The 18133-nt window shown below is 43.1% G+C and overlaps 1 protein-coding gene across 1 annotated transcript in view; it reads right to left on the reverse strand.

Moving 5' to 3' along the window:
* ARHGAP18 (Rho GTPase activating protein 18) overlaps window positions 1–18133 on the reverse strand; it is a 140708-nt gene that overhangs the window by 64513 nt on the left and 58062 nt on the right. Inside the window, exons 2-3 of the mRNA XM_062186747.1 lie at window positions 5978–6174; window positions 1639–1874 (exon numbers count right to left, since the gene is read on the reverse strand). Coding sequence (XP_062042731.1) covers window positions 1639–1874; window positions 5978–6174 — 433 coding nt within the window. The remainder of the gene's footprint in view (window positions 1–1638; window positions 1875–5977; window positions 6175–18133) is intronic.

Genomic DNA, 18133 nt, shown 5'->3' on the forward strand with positions numbered 1-18133 from the left:
CTTTCCTGCTTTTTAAAAATAATCGTGAAACTTTTATTATCCCTTATTTATAAAGTGTCAATAGGATCTGATATTCATAATGTTTACTATCAGAATCACATGGGGAAACAAATCTAGCAGGATAGAGAGTGGTTAGAAGCTTGTACTTCAGAGTGAGACAAATCCAGGTTTACTATCTATGCAACATTGAGCAAGTTGCTTAAAGTCTATGAGCCTCAGCCACAGAATGGAAATGCTAATACCTCCCTCTCAGGACAGCTGGGAGGATTAAATGAGATAAAGCATGGAAAGCAGTTAGCACAGCCAGTGTTCAGTGGTAGTGGCGGCAGCTGTGGTTATTACAACCATTGCTCAAGAGTCCTTCTGTTTGTTCCCACTCTAACCACCCCACTGGGTCTTCCAAGCCAGAACTCCTCGGGGCAAAATGTAAATCAACTTTGACCTTAAGAACACCATTGAGTTCATGGGACTTTTTTTTTTTTTGGTGCCAATTCTCTGGAAGCAAGAAGGAATGACAATTTACATTCTGTGCGAGCTTTTTACTTCCCCCTGGGTGAATAATAAGTAAGCCACAACCAGCTGCACCAAGCAGCACTGTTCTAGGCCACGCAGGTCTGGCATTTTTACCACGCTTCCCTTGATACCTCTGTATTCATCAGTTCCTCAGACTCTACCTGACTCCAACAACTTGCATTCATAAATGAATCATTTTCAATGTGCTGGCCACAATGCCAAGCACTCGACACAAAGGGCAAGTTAATTCATGCAATTGTAGCTCCTCACACTCCACTAGCATCCATCTTTAGATGAGTCTTGGGAAAAATCAGATATTCCTGCAAATGTTAATAGATAAAGGAGAAGCCTTCTCTGTCAGCTCTCGTGGGGTTAGAGCAATTCTGTCATCCCCTAACGAAGACTCATCACACCGGATGTTCATGTGCTTAATTTTCTGCACATTCCACAAAGCTTGTAGAAAGGCAGGGGATCGAGTCCCTCTTGTCCACTGCCAGCATGGAGCACTGGTGACTGGCATACCAGGGAACGGCAAAAAGTTTTGGGAAAACTGGAATTAAAAGACAGAATTAGGGCCGGACATTTGGTATAGCACTTAAGACACCCATGGGCCATGTGCATCCCATATTGGAGGGCTTGGTTCAGATGCCTGCTCCTCTGCTTCCCATCCAGCTTCCTGCTGGTGTGCACTCTGGGAGGCAGCAGGCGATGGCTCACAAAGTTGGGCCCCTGCCACGTATATGGGGAACCAGGAACAAGTTCCTGGCTCCTGGCTCTGGTCTGGCCCAGTCTTGGGTAGGGAACGAACTAGCAGATGGAAGATCTCTGTTCATCTACTTCTGCGTCTCTGCCTTTCAAATAAAAAAGTAAATTCTGAAATAAATATAATTTTTTTCATAAAATGCATGTTTCCATGAACTTTTTGAAAACCCCTCATACATAATCTTAAAACGGGTTTCCCCCAAAATAAACTTCTCTTTCAATTTTATTTTTCAGTGGACATCCTGACACAGCCTTGCCCACTAGGTGTTCACTATCTTTTTAATGCATTGATTTAAACTAGATTGGTCCAATGGTTTGTAAGCAATCATTTCCTTTGCCTTAGCATCGAAAGACACAACTTACGTTTCCTTTTGATTCTGTCTGTTGAGCAAATATGTCTCTGACGTCTGGAATCTGGTGCTGTTTGTTTTTTTTCCTCAAGGTCTGGGAGACCGTCTCCACCCGCTTCTGCACTGCCGCGGCCTGGGTCCTGGTTAGTGTTGCTAAAAACACCATGCTTTCCTGGCGGTCTCCCGCCGACTCACCAACCAGATTGGACAAACCGGCCTCTTTGAGCCACTCTTCTTCCAACTCGCCCTCTACAAGAGAAGAGCCAAGTGGTATTGAAATCGCAAACTGTTAAGAACTTTCACACTTCCTAAGCTGCCTGACACTTGTACTGAAAGCTGCCTGCTGTAGCTCAGCCGCAGCGCTGAGAATCATCACCTGGAACTTGGACAACTGCCATCCACTCCAGCCACAAGGACAGCGAGTTTTGAGTCGATTTCATACATACGCAATTAGTATTCGTAAATGACTTCACTTGTAATTAACCTCCATAAATTCCCTGCAGATTAACTGGCGAGGACGACACTGCTCCTCTCGCTGAGATGAGCCAGCCATGGAAAGATAACTTCACACCCACCCAGTGACAAAGGGAAGTCAAGGCTGGGAAGACAGATTAATGCCCACTTTTCTGGCTTACACTCAGCACTCCTTCAGAGTCTAACACTGATTTATGGAATGCCTTGCTTTCTCTCTTCCCTCAGCTGATGGGGACCGTGGCAAAGAGGAACATCTGGACATCAGGAACTAATGAATGTCAAAATTAATTTTTTAAAGATGTTTATTTGAAAAGCAGAATGACAGAGGATGAAACAAAGAAAGAAAGAGAGACAGAGAGAGAAAGGATCTTCCATCTACTGGTCCACTCCCCAGATGGCCACAAGGGATGGGACTGGGTCCAGACCAAATCCAGGAGTTTAGGATTCCATCCGGGTTTCCCACATGGGTAGACTAGTTGATCATGTACTTGGGCCAGCATCTGCTGCTCTCTGAGGAGGATTAGCAAGAAGCTGGATCTGAAGTGGAGCAGCTAGGATTCAAAGTGGAGCTCCAACATGGCATGCCACAGTCACATGCAGCCGCTTAACCCGTGCAACAATGCCAGCCCCTCAAATATTTTTGATCTGATGTTGAACCAGTATATACATACGTTTGACTGTTTTATGTGAGATATGAGGAAAATTATAGAAAAACAGGACACACAGAACAGATTCACTCCAAACACCACATTTTTATATGGAAAAAAAGGTGGCAGGGCAATGACCTGAGACACGGAAGACTAGACTCTATCCAATATCTGCACCGCTAAGTCTCCCAGCCCCACGTGGAGTGTCATTTCTCATCTGTAAATAAAAGCAGAGTTGGAGGGGCTACGGAATAACCAAAGCTGAGAACGTGAACTGGGGAGGGCTTTGCGAAGCACTGTGTCACGTGGCAGAACGATGCCTGGCGCGTGTCTAGCCCTCTACACAGTACACACTCCCACTCCTTGGAGGCAGAAATCGAGTATTAACTTTGGCTTCAAGAAACAACATCCAGGGCTGGGCTCTCTGCATGCCAGCAAAAGCAACCTGCTCGCTGCCATCAAAAGTCAGCCAGCCATTATTATTAACACTCGTAAAGTAGAACTCAGTGTAGGTGTGTAAATAAAATCGCCAGGAAAAGAAATCTGATATCGCCAAAACAAGGGAAACAAGATTACTAGACAGAGCCAGCTTGTTGAAAAGTAGAAGTGAAAAAAAAAAATTCAAGCCTAAGAAATGGTGTGGGCATGTATGAACATTTGCAGTCCTGAGGATCCCATTTGGACACAATCTGTGAATCTTCCTTTAACTTCGGTGAATTATTGAACAGTTCATTATGTACTCCTGTGTAGGAGATTTAAGTGCTCTCTTCTCTTGCATTACTCTCCTCCCTCCACAGACCACTGGTATGTCGTTTTTATCTTAACACTGAGAAAGAAAAGTTCAAGGCCAGCATTGCGGTGCAGCAGGTTAAACCTCTGCCTATGACACCTGCATGCCACATGGACAACAGTTCGAGCCCCAGCTGTTCCACTTCCCATCCAGCTCCCTGCTAATGCAGCTTACATGCAGTGGAAAATGGCCCAAGTGCTTGGGCCCTTGCCACCCAAGTCAGAGACCCAGATGAGCCTCCTGTCTTCTTGCTTCAGCTTGTCACAGCCCCAGCTTTGCAGCTATTTGTGGGAATGAACCAGCAAATAGTGGATATCTCTCTCTCTCTCTCTCTCTCCCTCCCTCCCTCCCTCCCCCCTCTCTTTATGGCCCTGGTTATCTGTCATTCTGCCTTCCAAATAAATAAATAAATAAATAAATCTGAAACAAAGAGAGAAATGTTGAATGATATTATTAAATACCACTGCTACACTAGATTTTACTAGTAACTTTCTTTGGGAAAGAAAGATGAAAAAAATGGATGAGAAACCAAAGAATGGGTTTATTACAGTTTTCTTTGTAAATCCAACAAATTTAAATTCAGAAAAATTCAGTTAAATTCAAAAAAATTCCTGTGGCTGCCATTGTGTCGTAGTGGGTAAAGCCACCGCCTGGAATGCCAGCATCCCATATGGACACCATTTCAAGTCTTGCCTCCTCCAATTCTGACCTAGCTCCCTTCTAGTAGCCTGGGAAAAGCCGTGGAAGATGACCCAAGTTTGGGCCCCTGTTACCCACATGGGAGATGCAGATCAAGTTCCTGGATTCGGCCTGGTCCAGTCCTGGCAGTTGCAGCCATCTTGGGAGTGAACCAGTGGATGGAAGATACCCTTACCCTGGTCTCTCCTGCTGCCTCTTTAACTCTTTCAAATAAATAAATGTTTTAAAAAATAAAATTAGGGGCCGGCGCTGGGGCGTAGTGGGTAAAGCCACCGCCTACAGTGCTGGCATCCCATATGGGCACTGGTTCGAGTCCTGGCCACTCCTCTTCCCATCCAGCTCCCTGCTATGGCCTGGAAAAGTAGTAGAAGATGGTCCACGTCCTTGGGCTCCTGATCCATGTTGGAGACCCAGAAGAAGCTCCTGGCTCCTGGCTTCAGATAGGCTCAGCTCCAGCCATTGTGGCCAATTGGGGAGTGAACCAGACCTCTCTCTCTGCCTCTCTTTTTCCTTGTGTGTAACTCTTTCAAATAAATAACTAAATCTTACCAAAAAATTAAAAATTAAATTCAAAGCTCATGAGAAACAGAATTAACAGATATGCTTTTTAAAAAAAATTCTCCATGTTTCTTTTTAACTTACTATTGGTAGATGTTTTTTTAAGTGATACTGTAGCAAAGGAAAAAATTCTGCATATACAGATTTCTCTACTTAACTCAGTCCTAAGGAATTTGGTGAAGCAGTCTCTCTGTTGAGAACGATGTCTCTTTCAGTGGGTCACAAGGCACTGGCTATGGCTCTCACTGCTTTTGCCACTGATACTTAGAAACCAAAACAGATTTACAAATTTAAGGATGATATGAGATACTGAAAGGAGGCTAAGAAATAAGATGCCAGAGAATTGGACATCAAAAACTTGGGAGACTACTTGAATTTGAGATTAAAAGAAACCATATGAAATTTAGCAGAAAGAAAACTTTAACATGTTTCTTCCAGAAATCAAATACAGTAGTGAAGAGTTTAGGAAACACAGCTAGTAAGAGACTTGAGAACAATTATGAACCAAATGCAGGAAAGAAGCAGATTGAAAAGCTAAAAATGCTAACACCGTATTTCACTGTCCAAATCCACATCCTTAGAATAGCAAGTGAAACAAGTGGCATCGCATGCAACGTGGAGTACCATACTATGAATCACAAAATGACCAGGACCACAAAGCTTTGAAAAACACCCATAAGAATTGGCTAATTTTCCTCCTAGAGAAGACTTGGTTAGTAATGAGATGACTAATCCTAAATATTTGAAAGGTTTTCATATAAAACAGAAGAGACTTCCCAAAGGCAGAACTACAAGTGAGTCCAAGATAGAAGAGAGCAGCTTGTAAACCCATCAATAAAAACAACTCAAGCTGACTGCCCACTGGAAAAACAGGTTCCCTGCAAAGTGGTGTGCTTCTCATCACCACCTCCACTTTCCAGAGACCAACTGACCTTGTGACCAGCACCTTACTGAGAGAATTTCAAACACCCAGTCTACGAGACAGGAAGCGTAGCCACGAAGTTAGCTGTGTCCACGACTAAGGGGATTCATTCATGCTACTTGTATTTAGCAGCTGCATCCATCCGTCCATCACAAATCGTTACATGGCACCTAGCACCTTTCCTTGCTTGTTTTATTCGTCCTTTCCATACATCCATTTCCCTTAAATACATATATAAGCAATAAAAGTTGTATTTCTTTACCATCAGGCTCCTTGACAACAACCACTTCTTGATCTTGTCTGTTTTCCCTAGATTTCTTGATGTGTTCTAGCTCTGTGAAATAGTCCTCCATAGACATTTCATCCAAAGAATCCTGGGAACTTGATCGATCGAACAGCGGCTTCTCTGTGACTTTGGTGGTGGTTTCCTGGTTCATGGTATACTGGCCACACCTGCGGCTATAAATTCAAAAAGAAAGAAAAGATAGTTCATTTTAGTACCGAGGAAGTAGTACAGTTTCCCAAATATCACAGCCCTGAGCTGGAGAATCTGGCCATTCTGGATTTTCTCTTTAATAACACCAAATAGATAGGTATGTTTTAAAACAGCTTACCTTGAGGTACCACTGATTAGAAAATGCTTGCAGAATGAACACTTTCTCCCTTTATTATTTTGACTCACTTAAAGCTGAAATTTTGCTTTAGAAATAACCAATAATAATCACAATGATAGGATATTAAGTAATTAAATAAGGAATAAATTTTACCCAGTTAGTATTTATCATTTATATTTATAAACCAAACTCAGTCAACTCTCACGCAGCAAATATCTGCCAGCAAGGAATGAAGCAACATATGAATTTCCATTTTATTTTATTGAAATGTAAATAAAAAGTTGATTTTTAAGTTTGCAGTCACACTCTATATAGAAACAACTTTTTAATTTCTACTTATAAACATACCCAGGACATATATGTATTAAATTTTTTTAAATGTGGTAAGCATTCATTTATTGGTACTTCTGAATCATTTGAAATTATCTCAAATATCTATTTCTTAGATTTTATATATGAACAATACTAGCTTGAATAAATGAGAGTATTTTTATGACTTGGAGTTAACTTTATTTTCCCCTTATAATTTACATCTTACCTACCTCTAAAATTGAATTATGGGAGTTAATAACAAAAAATATATATATAAAAGAATTAGGAAATTTTTGTTTGTTATTTGCAGAAAAAGAAAAACAGCATCAAATTATGTAAAAGAGGAAAATTTTCAGCCCTGGAACATTTCTTTTCCAAGTTCACAAGAATTTGAATTTTTTAAGAGATACAGTATCAGTGGAGATCATAATTGGTAAGTATTTCCATATTCTAATTTTAAATTGCTCTTTTATCTCCCAAAAAAAAAGACTTCTAGGAAATAATAATTTCCTAGATAGGTACAGTAAGTAAAACCAATCAAAAAGAAAAAGAACTACAATACAATTCTAACAATGTGTGAACATTCTCACATTTAAATTAGCCTTCCCCAGGGTTGCTTAAAATGCTAGTGTTCTTATTTATTTTAAAGTCAGAGTCACCTAGAGAGAGGGAGAGACAGAGTGAGAGAGAGATCTTCCATCCACAGGTTCACTCTCTAGATGGTTGAAATGGCCAGTGCTAGGACAGGCCAAAGCCAGGAGCCAGGACATTCTTCTAGGTCTCCCACAAGGGTAGCAGGGGCCCTAATACCAGCCATCTCCTGTTGCTTTTCCCTGGCCATTAGCAGGGAGGTAGATCAGAAGTGCAACAGCCACATGAACCGACGCCCATATGGGATCTCAGAGCTAGTCTAAGTTGGCAGTTTTACTTGCCATGCTACTATGCTGGTCCCAAAATACTAGTATTTTAAGGGCAGAGTGTCACTAAACACTGGGAAAATCTTTAAAATATGTGGCACAGATGGTAAAGCTGCCGCCTGAAGCTCCAGCATCCCAGATGGGCACCAGTTCAAGTCCTGGTTGCTCCACTTCAGATCCAGCTCTCCGCTAATGCTCCTTGGCAAGCAGCAGAGGATGGCCTGAGTCCTTGTGCCTCTGAACCCACGTGGGAGACCTGGGAGAAGCTTCTGATTCCTGACTTCAATATGGCCCCAGGTCTAGCCGTTGCAGCCGTTTAGGGAGTAAACCAGCATACAAAAGATCTCTCTCTGTCTCTTCTTCTCTAACTGTGCCTTTCAAATAAATAAATAAATCTTGAAACAAAAAGACATTAAAAAATATCAAATAACCTAATCGCTTATTACTGTACATAAAGGCAGCATAACTCAATCTCATTGTCATATTCCAATAGCCCCCTTTCTCACTTTAAAGACAGTTCTCTCCCTTTTTTATACTTTATTAATGCATGAAAGAATAAACAATGACTATAATCTTTCCCCTACTGCAACCGGGGGTGGGGGGTAGAGATGGGCAGGTGTTACGACCAGGGTCAAATGGAGTAAGCCTTGGCATGTTTGTGAATCTCTTTCCTCAGTCTCCATTGTCCATTGTCTGCCTCCTCCATCCCTTCATTCAAGGGCCACTTCCTTTCTCCTTGGCCCCTAATCACCCTGTTTACATCTCTGCATCCCACGTCACCCCCTTGTATGTCCCTAATGGTTAATATGTACTCAGTATTTCCGCTGTATGGTTTTTACTCCTGATTCTTAAAACATAGATGAGAAAGTTCTCCCGCTTAAAAATGAAAAACCAATAGGTGTGTGTGTGTGTGTGTATTTCGGGGATCAGCAGCTCAAATTTTTTATAGTTCATAGTCCTTAATCCTGTCTTACTAGGGTAGGTATAGCTAATTTAAAGAATGCCAGCCTGACTCATATTTTGTGGAATTGTTGTCAAATATATAGGTGCCCACTCTTGCTTTTGTTTATCTGTTATTACAGTGCAACGTTGTCTAGCTGATTCCTGTCTCCTACAACCCTTAGCCCTCACGGGAGACTACAAAAAGTACTGTGAACTATTTGAAGTATAATAGCTAATGCCAAATAATTTGGTTTATCTGCTCACAGGAAAGAGGTACAGTTGAACTAGAAGTACATCAAGCCTTTCCATCCTGCAGGAATGTGTTTATTCTGGCAAGAATTTTCCAGTAAATTTCCATTAAGATAGCATGTGCAGAAAAAGGCAAGGGCATTGAGCAGCAGCATTGTTACGTAAATACACCTTCTATATCAAGCTCTGCTTTCAAAATGCACATAAAGCAAAAATCTAATAGCCTAGTACTGATGAATTGACTCAATATTTTGACTTTAATAAGATTCAGAAGCTGAATAGGTTTGTGATAACCTGAAAATACTGAGTCATGAAAAGGAGCGATTTTCTTTTGGGGGATGGACAGGGAATGACTGGTAACTACTGCAAGACAACATTTTTTGTTTTTAAATATTAGATGATGAGGAGTGGCAGGGAGGCAACCATTCAGTAATTAACTACCCTCTTTAGTCAACTTGTCGCATATTTTTATTTTCTCCTAAAAACGTCAGTGAACATTCTTTCAGCTGACATCAGTCACCACGTTGTATCACTTCTTTTCTTATGTAGAGAATTATTTCCTATTTCATAAAGATCCATGCAAGTGCATGGTGCTCAAATCAAACACAGTTCATACCACAGGAAACTGCCAATTATCGCCACCTGACCTACTAGCAAGTGGTTGTTCCAAGTTCTCACCTCACTCCAGAACCTTCTGTGCTAATCATCCCACGGCCATGCTTCAAAAACTCTCACATTTCTCACCTTTTGCAGCTCTGATGACAGGGCTAGACACTGTCCTCTGAAATAAGTTGTCTGTGTCGCTCCACAAAGAATGGCTCCTGTGGCCAGCGTTGTGGCATAGTGGGTAAAGTCACTGCCTCCATGTCCCAGCTGCTCCACTTCCAATCCAGCTCCCTGCTAATGGCCCAGGAAAAGCAGTGGAAGAAAGCAGAAGTGCTTGCGCCCCTCCAAGCCATGTGAGAGACCCGGATGAAGCTCCCATTTCCTGGCCCAGCTCCGGCTGTTGCAGTCATTTGGAGAGTAAACCAGTGGATGGAAGATTTCTTTTTTTTTTTTTTTTAATTTTTAATTTTTTTTTTTTTTTATTTTTTTGACAGGCAGAGTGGACAGTGAGAGAGAGAGATAGAGAGAAAGGTCTTCCTTTTTGCCATTGGTTCACCCTCCAATGGCCGCCGTAGCCGGCGCGCTGTGACCGGCGCACCGCGCTGATCCGAAGGCAGGAGCCAGGTGCTTCTCCTGGTCTCCCATGGGGTGCAGGGGCCTAGCACTTGGGCCATCCTCCACTGCACTCCCTGGCCACAGCAGAGAGCTGGCCTGGAAGAGGGGCAACTGGGACAGAATCCGGCGCCCCGACTGGGACTAGAACCCGGTGTGCCAGCACCACAAGGCGGAGGATTAGCCTAGTGAGCCGCGGCGCCGGCTGGAAGATTTCTTTTTGTCTCACCTTCTGTCTGTCACTCAACCTTTCAAATAAATAATCTTTTTAAAAATCGCTCCTTAGCTTGCCAGACAAGTCTTATTCTTCCCAGCACATCACAGTATTATAACTTTGCCTTCTTTTCATGGGCACTAACACTGCCAGCACATACAAACTTTGGAGACTCTTACAGACCTTCATGGAATATTTCTTCTTTCTCATCTGGCTAGAATATCCTCCATGCTGTACTTATAAAATTGAGGAGTTCATTTTTGTTATATTTGCCCAAAGTATATGTTGTTCCATTTTTCCATGGTAATATTTCCGCCTGGTGAGTGAATTTCAAACGTATTGATATTTGCTCAGGGTGTTAGTAGTGCCTGTTACTTATGTGGTCGGAGAGGATGTTAACTAGTCTAACACGTTTTGTTCTTCGCCAGGAGGTGAGAGTTTCCATTTATCACACTGTGGCCCGCTAGAAGACTGCAAGTGGATTGATGATTCACCCTTAGTATCGATGCAGTCAGCAAAGAAATGGGAACCCAGACCTGGGCTTGCTTCTTCAGTACTAGATGATTCCAGCACTGCTCGACTACATCTATGATCTTTGGCAAACTAGGTCTGCACTCCTTAGTTTTCCCACCTCTAAAATGGGGAGAGCAGCAAGAGCCTCCAATGCCTTGTGTCTAGGAGCTATCAAATGACGGTTGCCGATGAAGTGCTCCAAAGGTTAACCACGAAGGGGCACACCAACCAGTCTCACTGCTAACACTTGGACTGCTCACTCTCCATATAAAAGCCCCTCCCAAAGTCCAATAAGGTCACCTATTGCCCTCTAGGAAGGTTCAGAGGAATCATTTGTCCTCTTGAACCATTCTCAAACATTTTGGTCACTGAAATCCTTTACAAGCTTAAAATTTTTGAAGAACCCCCAAGAGCTCTTATGTAGGTTCGATTAATATTTACAGTATTTGCTGTTAAAAGTATCTATCATAAATAGTATTCATTTGCCAAAAAGAATAAACAACTTAAGCTACATTTTTTGGGTGGGGAAACTATTTTCCAAACTGAAAAAAAAAGTGCGATGAGTAGCACTGTTACACGTATTGGAAGCTCTCTTTAATGTCTGGCTGAATGCAAGCCATCTGGATCCCCACATCTGCTTCTGCACTCGATTGTTGGTGATAGCGCACGTCATACAGGCTCTGGGATACGCCGCTGTATTCTCATGAGAGTATGTGAGCCCAAGAAGCAAACAGCATCTTCGGGTTATTACAAAAACCTTTCTCATCTCCAGGACCTCTAAAAGGGTCATGGGGGCCCCGAGGTGTTCCTGGACCACACTTTGAAAACCACTGCTTCAAGATTTCTCAAACACACCACTGAATGGATCTGAAAAGGCCACACTCCAGAGAGCCCTACGAGAGCACACATGCTTGCCTAGTGACTCTTGGCCTACTTCTTTGTTTATTTTAGTTCAGTTTTGTAGCCTTTCATAAAAACTGGGACTTATTCCAATGATACCCATATTGCATTTAAACTGTAATGACAAAGAATAAAAATATCATTGAAAAAGACCTGCCTAGCCAATGTCCTTAATCATTTGCTTGTATCCATCATGTGTAGTAGGGTGGGGGTGGAGGGGATCTCTCTCAGCTTCCCTTTCTGGCCAGCGCATTTGAAAATGCCCAGGGGCCGGTGCTGTGGCGTAGCCGTCAACCACAGTGCCAGCATCCCTTATGGGCACCGGTTTGAGTCCTGGCTGCTCCACTTTCAATCCAGCTCTCTACTATGGCCTGGGTAAGCAGTGGAAGATGACCCAAGTCCTTGGGCTCCTGCACCCACATGGGAGACCCAGAAGAAGCTCCTGGCTCCTGGCTTTGGATTGGCCCAGCTCCCGCCGTTACAACTATTTGGGGAGTGAACTAGAGGATGGAAGACCTCTCTCTCTCTCTCTGCCTCTGCCTCTGCCTCTTTGTAACTGCCTTTCAGCTAAATATCTTAAAAAAAAAAAAAAAAAGAAGAAGAAGAAGAAAGAAAAGAAAACAATGTTCCTTTCCCTGAAATGCTTCGTTGTCATCCACAGCTTCCTGCTTCGACAGCTCAAGGCAGATCGTCAGGAGGACGCTTCATCGCACTCCTATCTACCTGTCCCATGTCCACATTTGGTATGCCACATTGGAGGAGCCTGCTGGGTTGGCATCCTGAGAGCTTTTCAATGAAAGGAAACCGGAAGGCCTTGGGAACTGACTCCCCACAAGAGCAGGAAGGAGCTCTCTTGGAAGTTCCCACATCTGACAGGAGGAAACTTCTCCCTAAAGAAAGGCAATTGTCTTAAACTCTCCCAAACAGCCAGGAAAGATGAACAAGAGGGGCTACAAGCCCTCCCCGCCCGCCGTCTGCTCAGCTATTCTGAGGGCAGCCCTGAGAGATGACCGGGAGCTAGAGAATGATGCTCTACGGAGGAGCTGCTTCCCTTTCCCACTTACCTACCCGCAACTCAGAGGAACTGTGTCAGTTACCACCTCTTTAAAATTGTACAATACTCACTCTCCTCAATTCTCTCCCCTATAAAGAAGGCATTTGAGCTTCAACTACCTCACCCTTTCTTCCAGCCCCACACTTTGCACAGCTACCTTGCACACAAGTACACAAAGGAAATTCAGATGTCTTTTCCCTGTTAACCTGTCCGTTGTCAGTCATTTTCGCAAACCTTCAGAGGATGCAGGAGAAACTTCCCTGACTCCCACAGGTCCTATTGTAGCACCTCATACGCCATCTGTCTCCTGATTCTGCCCCTTCCAGAAGCATTTATGTGGCCCTAAGTCTGCCTTCTTGAAATCTTCTGATGCTGGGAACCTGTGTTTGTTTTTGTTTTCCTACAAGATCCTTTCTAAAAAGACTACAACATCTTTCATGTTCCTTATCTGACCTTTATTTCCACGCAGGACAAGAACTGTCTGGGTTGGAAGATATAAGAAACAATAGGCTTATTTTGGTTTTAACATGAAAGAAAGAAGTTTTACTCAGATCATGACTTATCACCATCAACCATGATGATGAAGTGGATGTTGGATACAGTTGTATGGAGCAGAAACTTCAGAACGGTGCTGGACCTTGGAGATAGAAAGCCAACCCATCATCTTCTGGGTGAGATGTAGGGGCCTGGGGGCTAACTCTTCCCCAAATCACCCAGCAAAGGGGTGGCAGGACTGAGGCTATATTTTGCATTTCGTCTTCAGTGATCATGTTATTATACAACTAACTTTCCTTCTCATCAGGTGCTTCAACCCTCCTAAGTTTATATTACACTGCGCCAACCCAGAGGTGATTTTGTCGACACCATCTGTAATTAGTATTTTCAAGTAACCACTACACTTATCAAGAGAAAAATACATTTAAGACTCAAACCATGATATGGGCATGAAGCTCTGCTTGGGATGCCTGCATCCATATCATTGCGCCTAGGGGTGAGTACTGCCTCTGCTTCCATTCCAGCATCCTGCTAATGTGCACCCACGTTATACATAGTTCAAGTATCTGGGCCACTGCCACTCAGGTGGGAGAAGCTTAAGTTCCCATCTCCTGGTTTCTGGCTAGACCCAGGCCCATCTGTTGTGGGCACTTAGGGACCAGCTGTAGTAGTAGCAGTAATAGCAGTAGTAGTAGTAATGATAATGATAATATTAATAGGGGAGGAGGAACTATTGAAAAAAATCAAACCATACCTATTAATAAGAAATGAGAAACATTCCCAAGACTCCACCTTCTAATATAGCCCACTTAGTATATGTTTAAACTTTCAAAAATAGTTTTAAAAATTCACTCTGCCTCTTTGTCTACATTATCTCTTTATGGGCTGGGGGGAAGGAGCCTCTTTCTGATGTGTGGATTTCTTTCTTCCATTTCAGCAGCAATATTAAAGAAGTAATCACTACCTTGGTGAGATGGCAAAGCTATTAATACTGGGTAATGGCCCCCGTCCATCAGAATTCATTTAATTTGAATGACTGTGAAGAGCTGCAGCCTATGAATGACCCAAGTCATTTTCTTTCCTTGGAAGTGAATGCCCACTATTGTTTAGCTGAAAGCAGTAATTATTAAGCAGTGGCTCTGACATCTAGGAAGAAAGAACACTGACAATTCCTGAAGGCAGAAAGCAGCTCATTAGAAAGCAGAGCCGCACTGCCCCCTCCCACCCCTACATCCACGTGCCAGCGCCATCAGAACGGATTCCATCTCTCCTCTCCAATCCAATTGCTGTGGTTTCAAGGAAGTACTAAGCTATGCTTCTAAACTCCCTCTACTCCTTACCTATCTTACACCTTTTTTTTATTATTTGACAGATAGAGTTAGACAGTGAGAGAGAAAGAGACAGAGAGAAATGTCTTCCCTCCATTGGTTCACCCCCCGAAATGGCTGTTACAGCCGGAGCTACGCCAATCTGAAGCCAGGAGCCAGGTGCTTCCTCCTGTTCTCCCATGCCAGTGCAGGGCCCAAGCACTTGGGCCATCCTCCACTGCCTTTCTGGGCCACAGCAGAGAGCGGGACTGGAAGAGGAGCAACCAGGACTAGAACCCGGCACCCACATGGGATGCTGGCGCCACAGGCGGAGGATTAACCAAGTGAGCCATGGCACCAACCCCAACCTATCTTACCCTTTTCCTTTGGGATGGAACGTATCAACTTACTCTTTTCTTTCAGACTTTTCTTTAACAAAAAACTCACTTAACATCTTGCTTTGTAGTTTTTCAGAGTTTCCACCCACTTTAGGCACACAGTAAAACAATAAGCAAATGAACTGATGATCCTCTGTTTGCACAGTTACTAAGCAAAATGGAAAAGAGATGCCCATGGAGACACTGTTAAGAGCTACCTTTGAACACTGGCTCTAGCACTTCTACAGAAAAGTATGGCAAAACCAATCATGTCTTGAATTTGTTTTTATCATTGCTATTTTCCTATACTTCTTTAACGTAACTAAAATAGGTAAATAAAGATAGAGGTACCCGCCACCACTGAGTCTGGATAGAAAGAAGGGAAGGAAGGCACAAGACAGAAAGTAATCTGAGAAAGGCAGAAAACACTAAATTGCCAAAGCTCGCTTTGCTACCAGGGCCACAGGTCTCCCTTGTTGCAGAGCTGAGTAGCTGGGAGAGCCTCTTTGTTTCTGAGCTCCCCAAAGCCATCTCAACAGAGTTCTTCCTCCTTCACTGAAGGTCTCGACAAGTAGCCAAATGAGAACCAGGGGATCTTGAGGTCAAAATAATCTCCAACATATCTGCAGGGGAACTTTGATATCAAATCTTCGGGTCCGGGAATGTTGCTCCAAAGCATATCAAATTGAGTTCACATATCCACTTCATTATCTGTCACCGTGACTGGAATCCACCTGACACCTGCTGTTCTTTCTCCAGGATTCCTAACTCTTCTTGTTCTGACCAGCTGTACAGCAACCTGGAAAGACGAACTTAGTAGCTGTTTTGCATTCTGAGCAGAAGTTCTGCAGTACCATCTGTTTCCAGCTGTCATTACTCAACTTCATATCTTGGTACTTTTCTCAGTGGGGAGCGGATAACCTGTGTCTACAGCCTCCCCACAGCCTTCGCCACATCCTGCACAGCGATGGTCTCCACCAGTGACCCGTGTGTTCCTTGAAGCAAGAATCTTTAAATATTTTTTTTAAATCTTGGTATCCTGGTTCAAGCAACTTGCTCACCACAGCAGATGCTTGTGTGCTGTTTAATGATTAATGACTGAAACACGGCTACCTCTGAAATAACTTCCTTTTAATTTGTAAGGTTTTATTTAACTACAAAAACACTAAAAATAAATGAGAGAGACACAAGAAAAGTAGACAAGAAGTCAGTCAAGGAACCCTAACATTAACAAGGCAGTTGTGGCCGGCACTGCGGCTCACTAGGCTAATCCTACGCCTGGCGGCGCCGGCACACCGGGTTCTAGTCCCGGTTGGGGCACCAGATTCTATCCCGGTTGCCCCTCTTCCAGGCCAGCTCTCTGCTCTAGCCAGGGAGTGCAGTGGAGGATGGCCCAAGTCCTTGGGCCCTGCACCCCATGGGAGACCAGGAGAAGCACCTGGCTCCTGCTTTCGGATCAGCGCGGTGCGCCGGCCACAGCACGCGGCCGCGGCGGCCATTGGAGGTGAACCAACGGCAAAGGAAGACCTTTCTCTCTCTCTCTCTCTCTCTCTCTCTCTCTCTCTCTCACTGTCCACTCTGCCTGTCAAAAAAAATAAAAAAATAAAAAATAAAACAAGGCAGTTGTTCTGCTCTGGATGTGTCATCTAAACGTAGGCTTCTTGAAGGGAATAAAAAAAGCAAAGAAATTTCCCAGACTGTTAGTAACGTGTAGTCATAAACAAGCTTTGGCCTACATTTTTTAAAGCACACATTCCGTGTCTCCATTCTATCATTTCAATCTCTAAAATAAGCATTATTGCATGCCTTACCCTATGACGAGCGCCTTATCAGAGATGTCTGTTCAAGCAAGATCTTCAAGTCCTTAAGGTCAGTTCCATGAGAAGCAACATCAACACCAGGTATGAGTGGAATATTCCAGTTCCTCACTGAACTAGGGGCTCAGAAGGCTCCCTGGCCTCTAGGTCACGACCTCCGCTTCAGCATTGGTCCTAACTCTGTTCAGGCCCTGCTGTGGTCTCCCCATTCCTTCCCCAGTAGGAATTTCACTTCCCCTTTGCTACTTCCCTATCAACCATTCCCCAAGGTGTAGAACAATAATTTTTAAAAAGATTTATGTATTTATTTGAAAGTCAGTTGCCGAGAGAGAGGGAGAGACAGAGAGAGGAAATCTTCCATCAGCTGGTTCACTCCCCAAATGGCTGCAACAGCAAAGGTACCACGTGGGTGGCCTAAGCACTTGAATCACCTGCTGCTGCTTTTCCCATAAGCAAGGAACTGGATTGGAAGTGGAGCAGCTGGGACACAAACCAGCTCCCAAACAAGATGCCGGTGTCACAGGCAGCAGCTTTGCCAGCTACACCACTACATCAGCCCCAGAATAATAATTTGAGGTAAGCAAATGAAATCAGTATATTTGAAAGAGTTATCTGTACCTCCATGTTTACAGTAGCTCAATTCACAATAGCTAAGATGTAGAATCAACTCTGATGCCCATCAATGACTACAAAAAGATAATGTGTTATATATACATTATGGAACACTACTCAGCCATAAAAAAAGAATGAAATCCTGTTGTTTGCAACAAAATGGATGCAAGTGGAAAACTTATACTTAGTGAAATAAGCCAGTCCCAAAAAGACAAATACCAAATGTTCTCTCTGATCCACTAATAGAGTACCTAAAAGGTAATCTATAGAAGTGAAATTGACACTTTGAGATGCAATGACTTTGAACAGCCCTTGTCTCAACTGTTAAGGAACAGTTTTTTTTTCCTTTTCATACTATTTGTTGAACTCCGTACTTAATGTAGGGTTAATCTTATGTGTATAAAGCTAAATGAAAATAGATCTTAGTTAAAAATTAGAATGGGGATACAAGGAGGAAGAAGGGTGGGAGTGCATGTGGGAGGTAGGGTAGGGTGGGAAGAATCACTATGTTCCTAAATTTGTATATATGAAACCATGAAGTTTTTATACAAGAAAAAAATGTTCCTAGATTAAAAAACATTATATTTAATTAACTCACTGTTACAAGATATTTTCCTAATAAAGTATAAAACTTAAAAAAAAAACTGAGGTTACCTCCATAACTCCTTCCTATGGTTAAACGTTTATGGGCCCCCCACCCCAGAGTTCATATATTACATTTCATTCATTTATTTGAAAGGCAGTTACAGAGAAGTGGAGGCATAGACAGAGGTCTTCCATCCTCTCTCTCTCTCTCCAGATGGCCACAATGGCCAGAGCTGTGTCGATCTGAAGCCAGGAGCTTCTTCTGGGTCTCAAGCCATCTTCTACTGCTTCC

This window comes from Lepus europaeus, chromosome 3, assembly GCF_033115175.1.
Source record: "Lepus europaeus isolate LE1 chromosome 3, mLepTim1.pri, whole genome shotgun sequence".
Taxonomy (NCBI): Eukaryota; Metazoa; Chordata; class Mammalia; order Lagomorpha; family Leporidae; genus Lepus; species Lepus europaeus.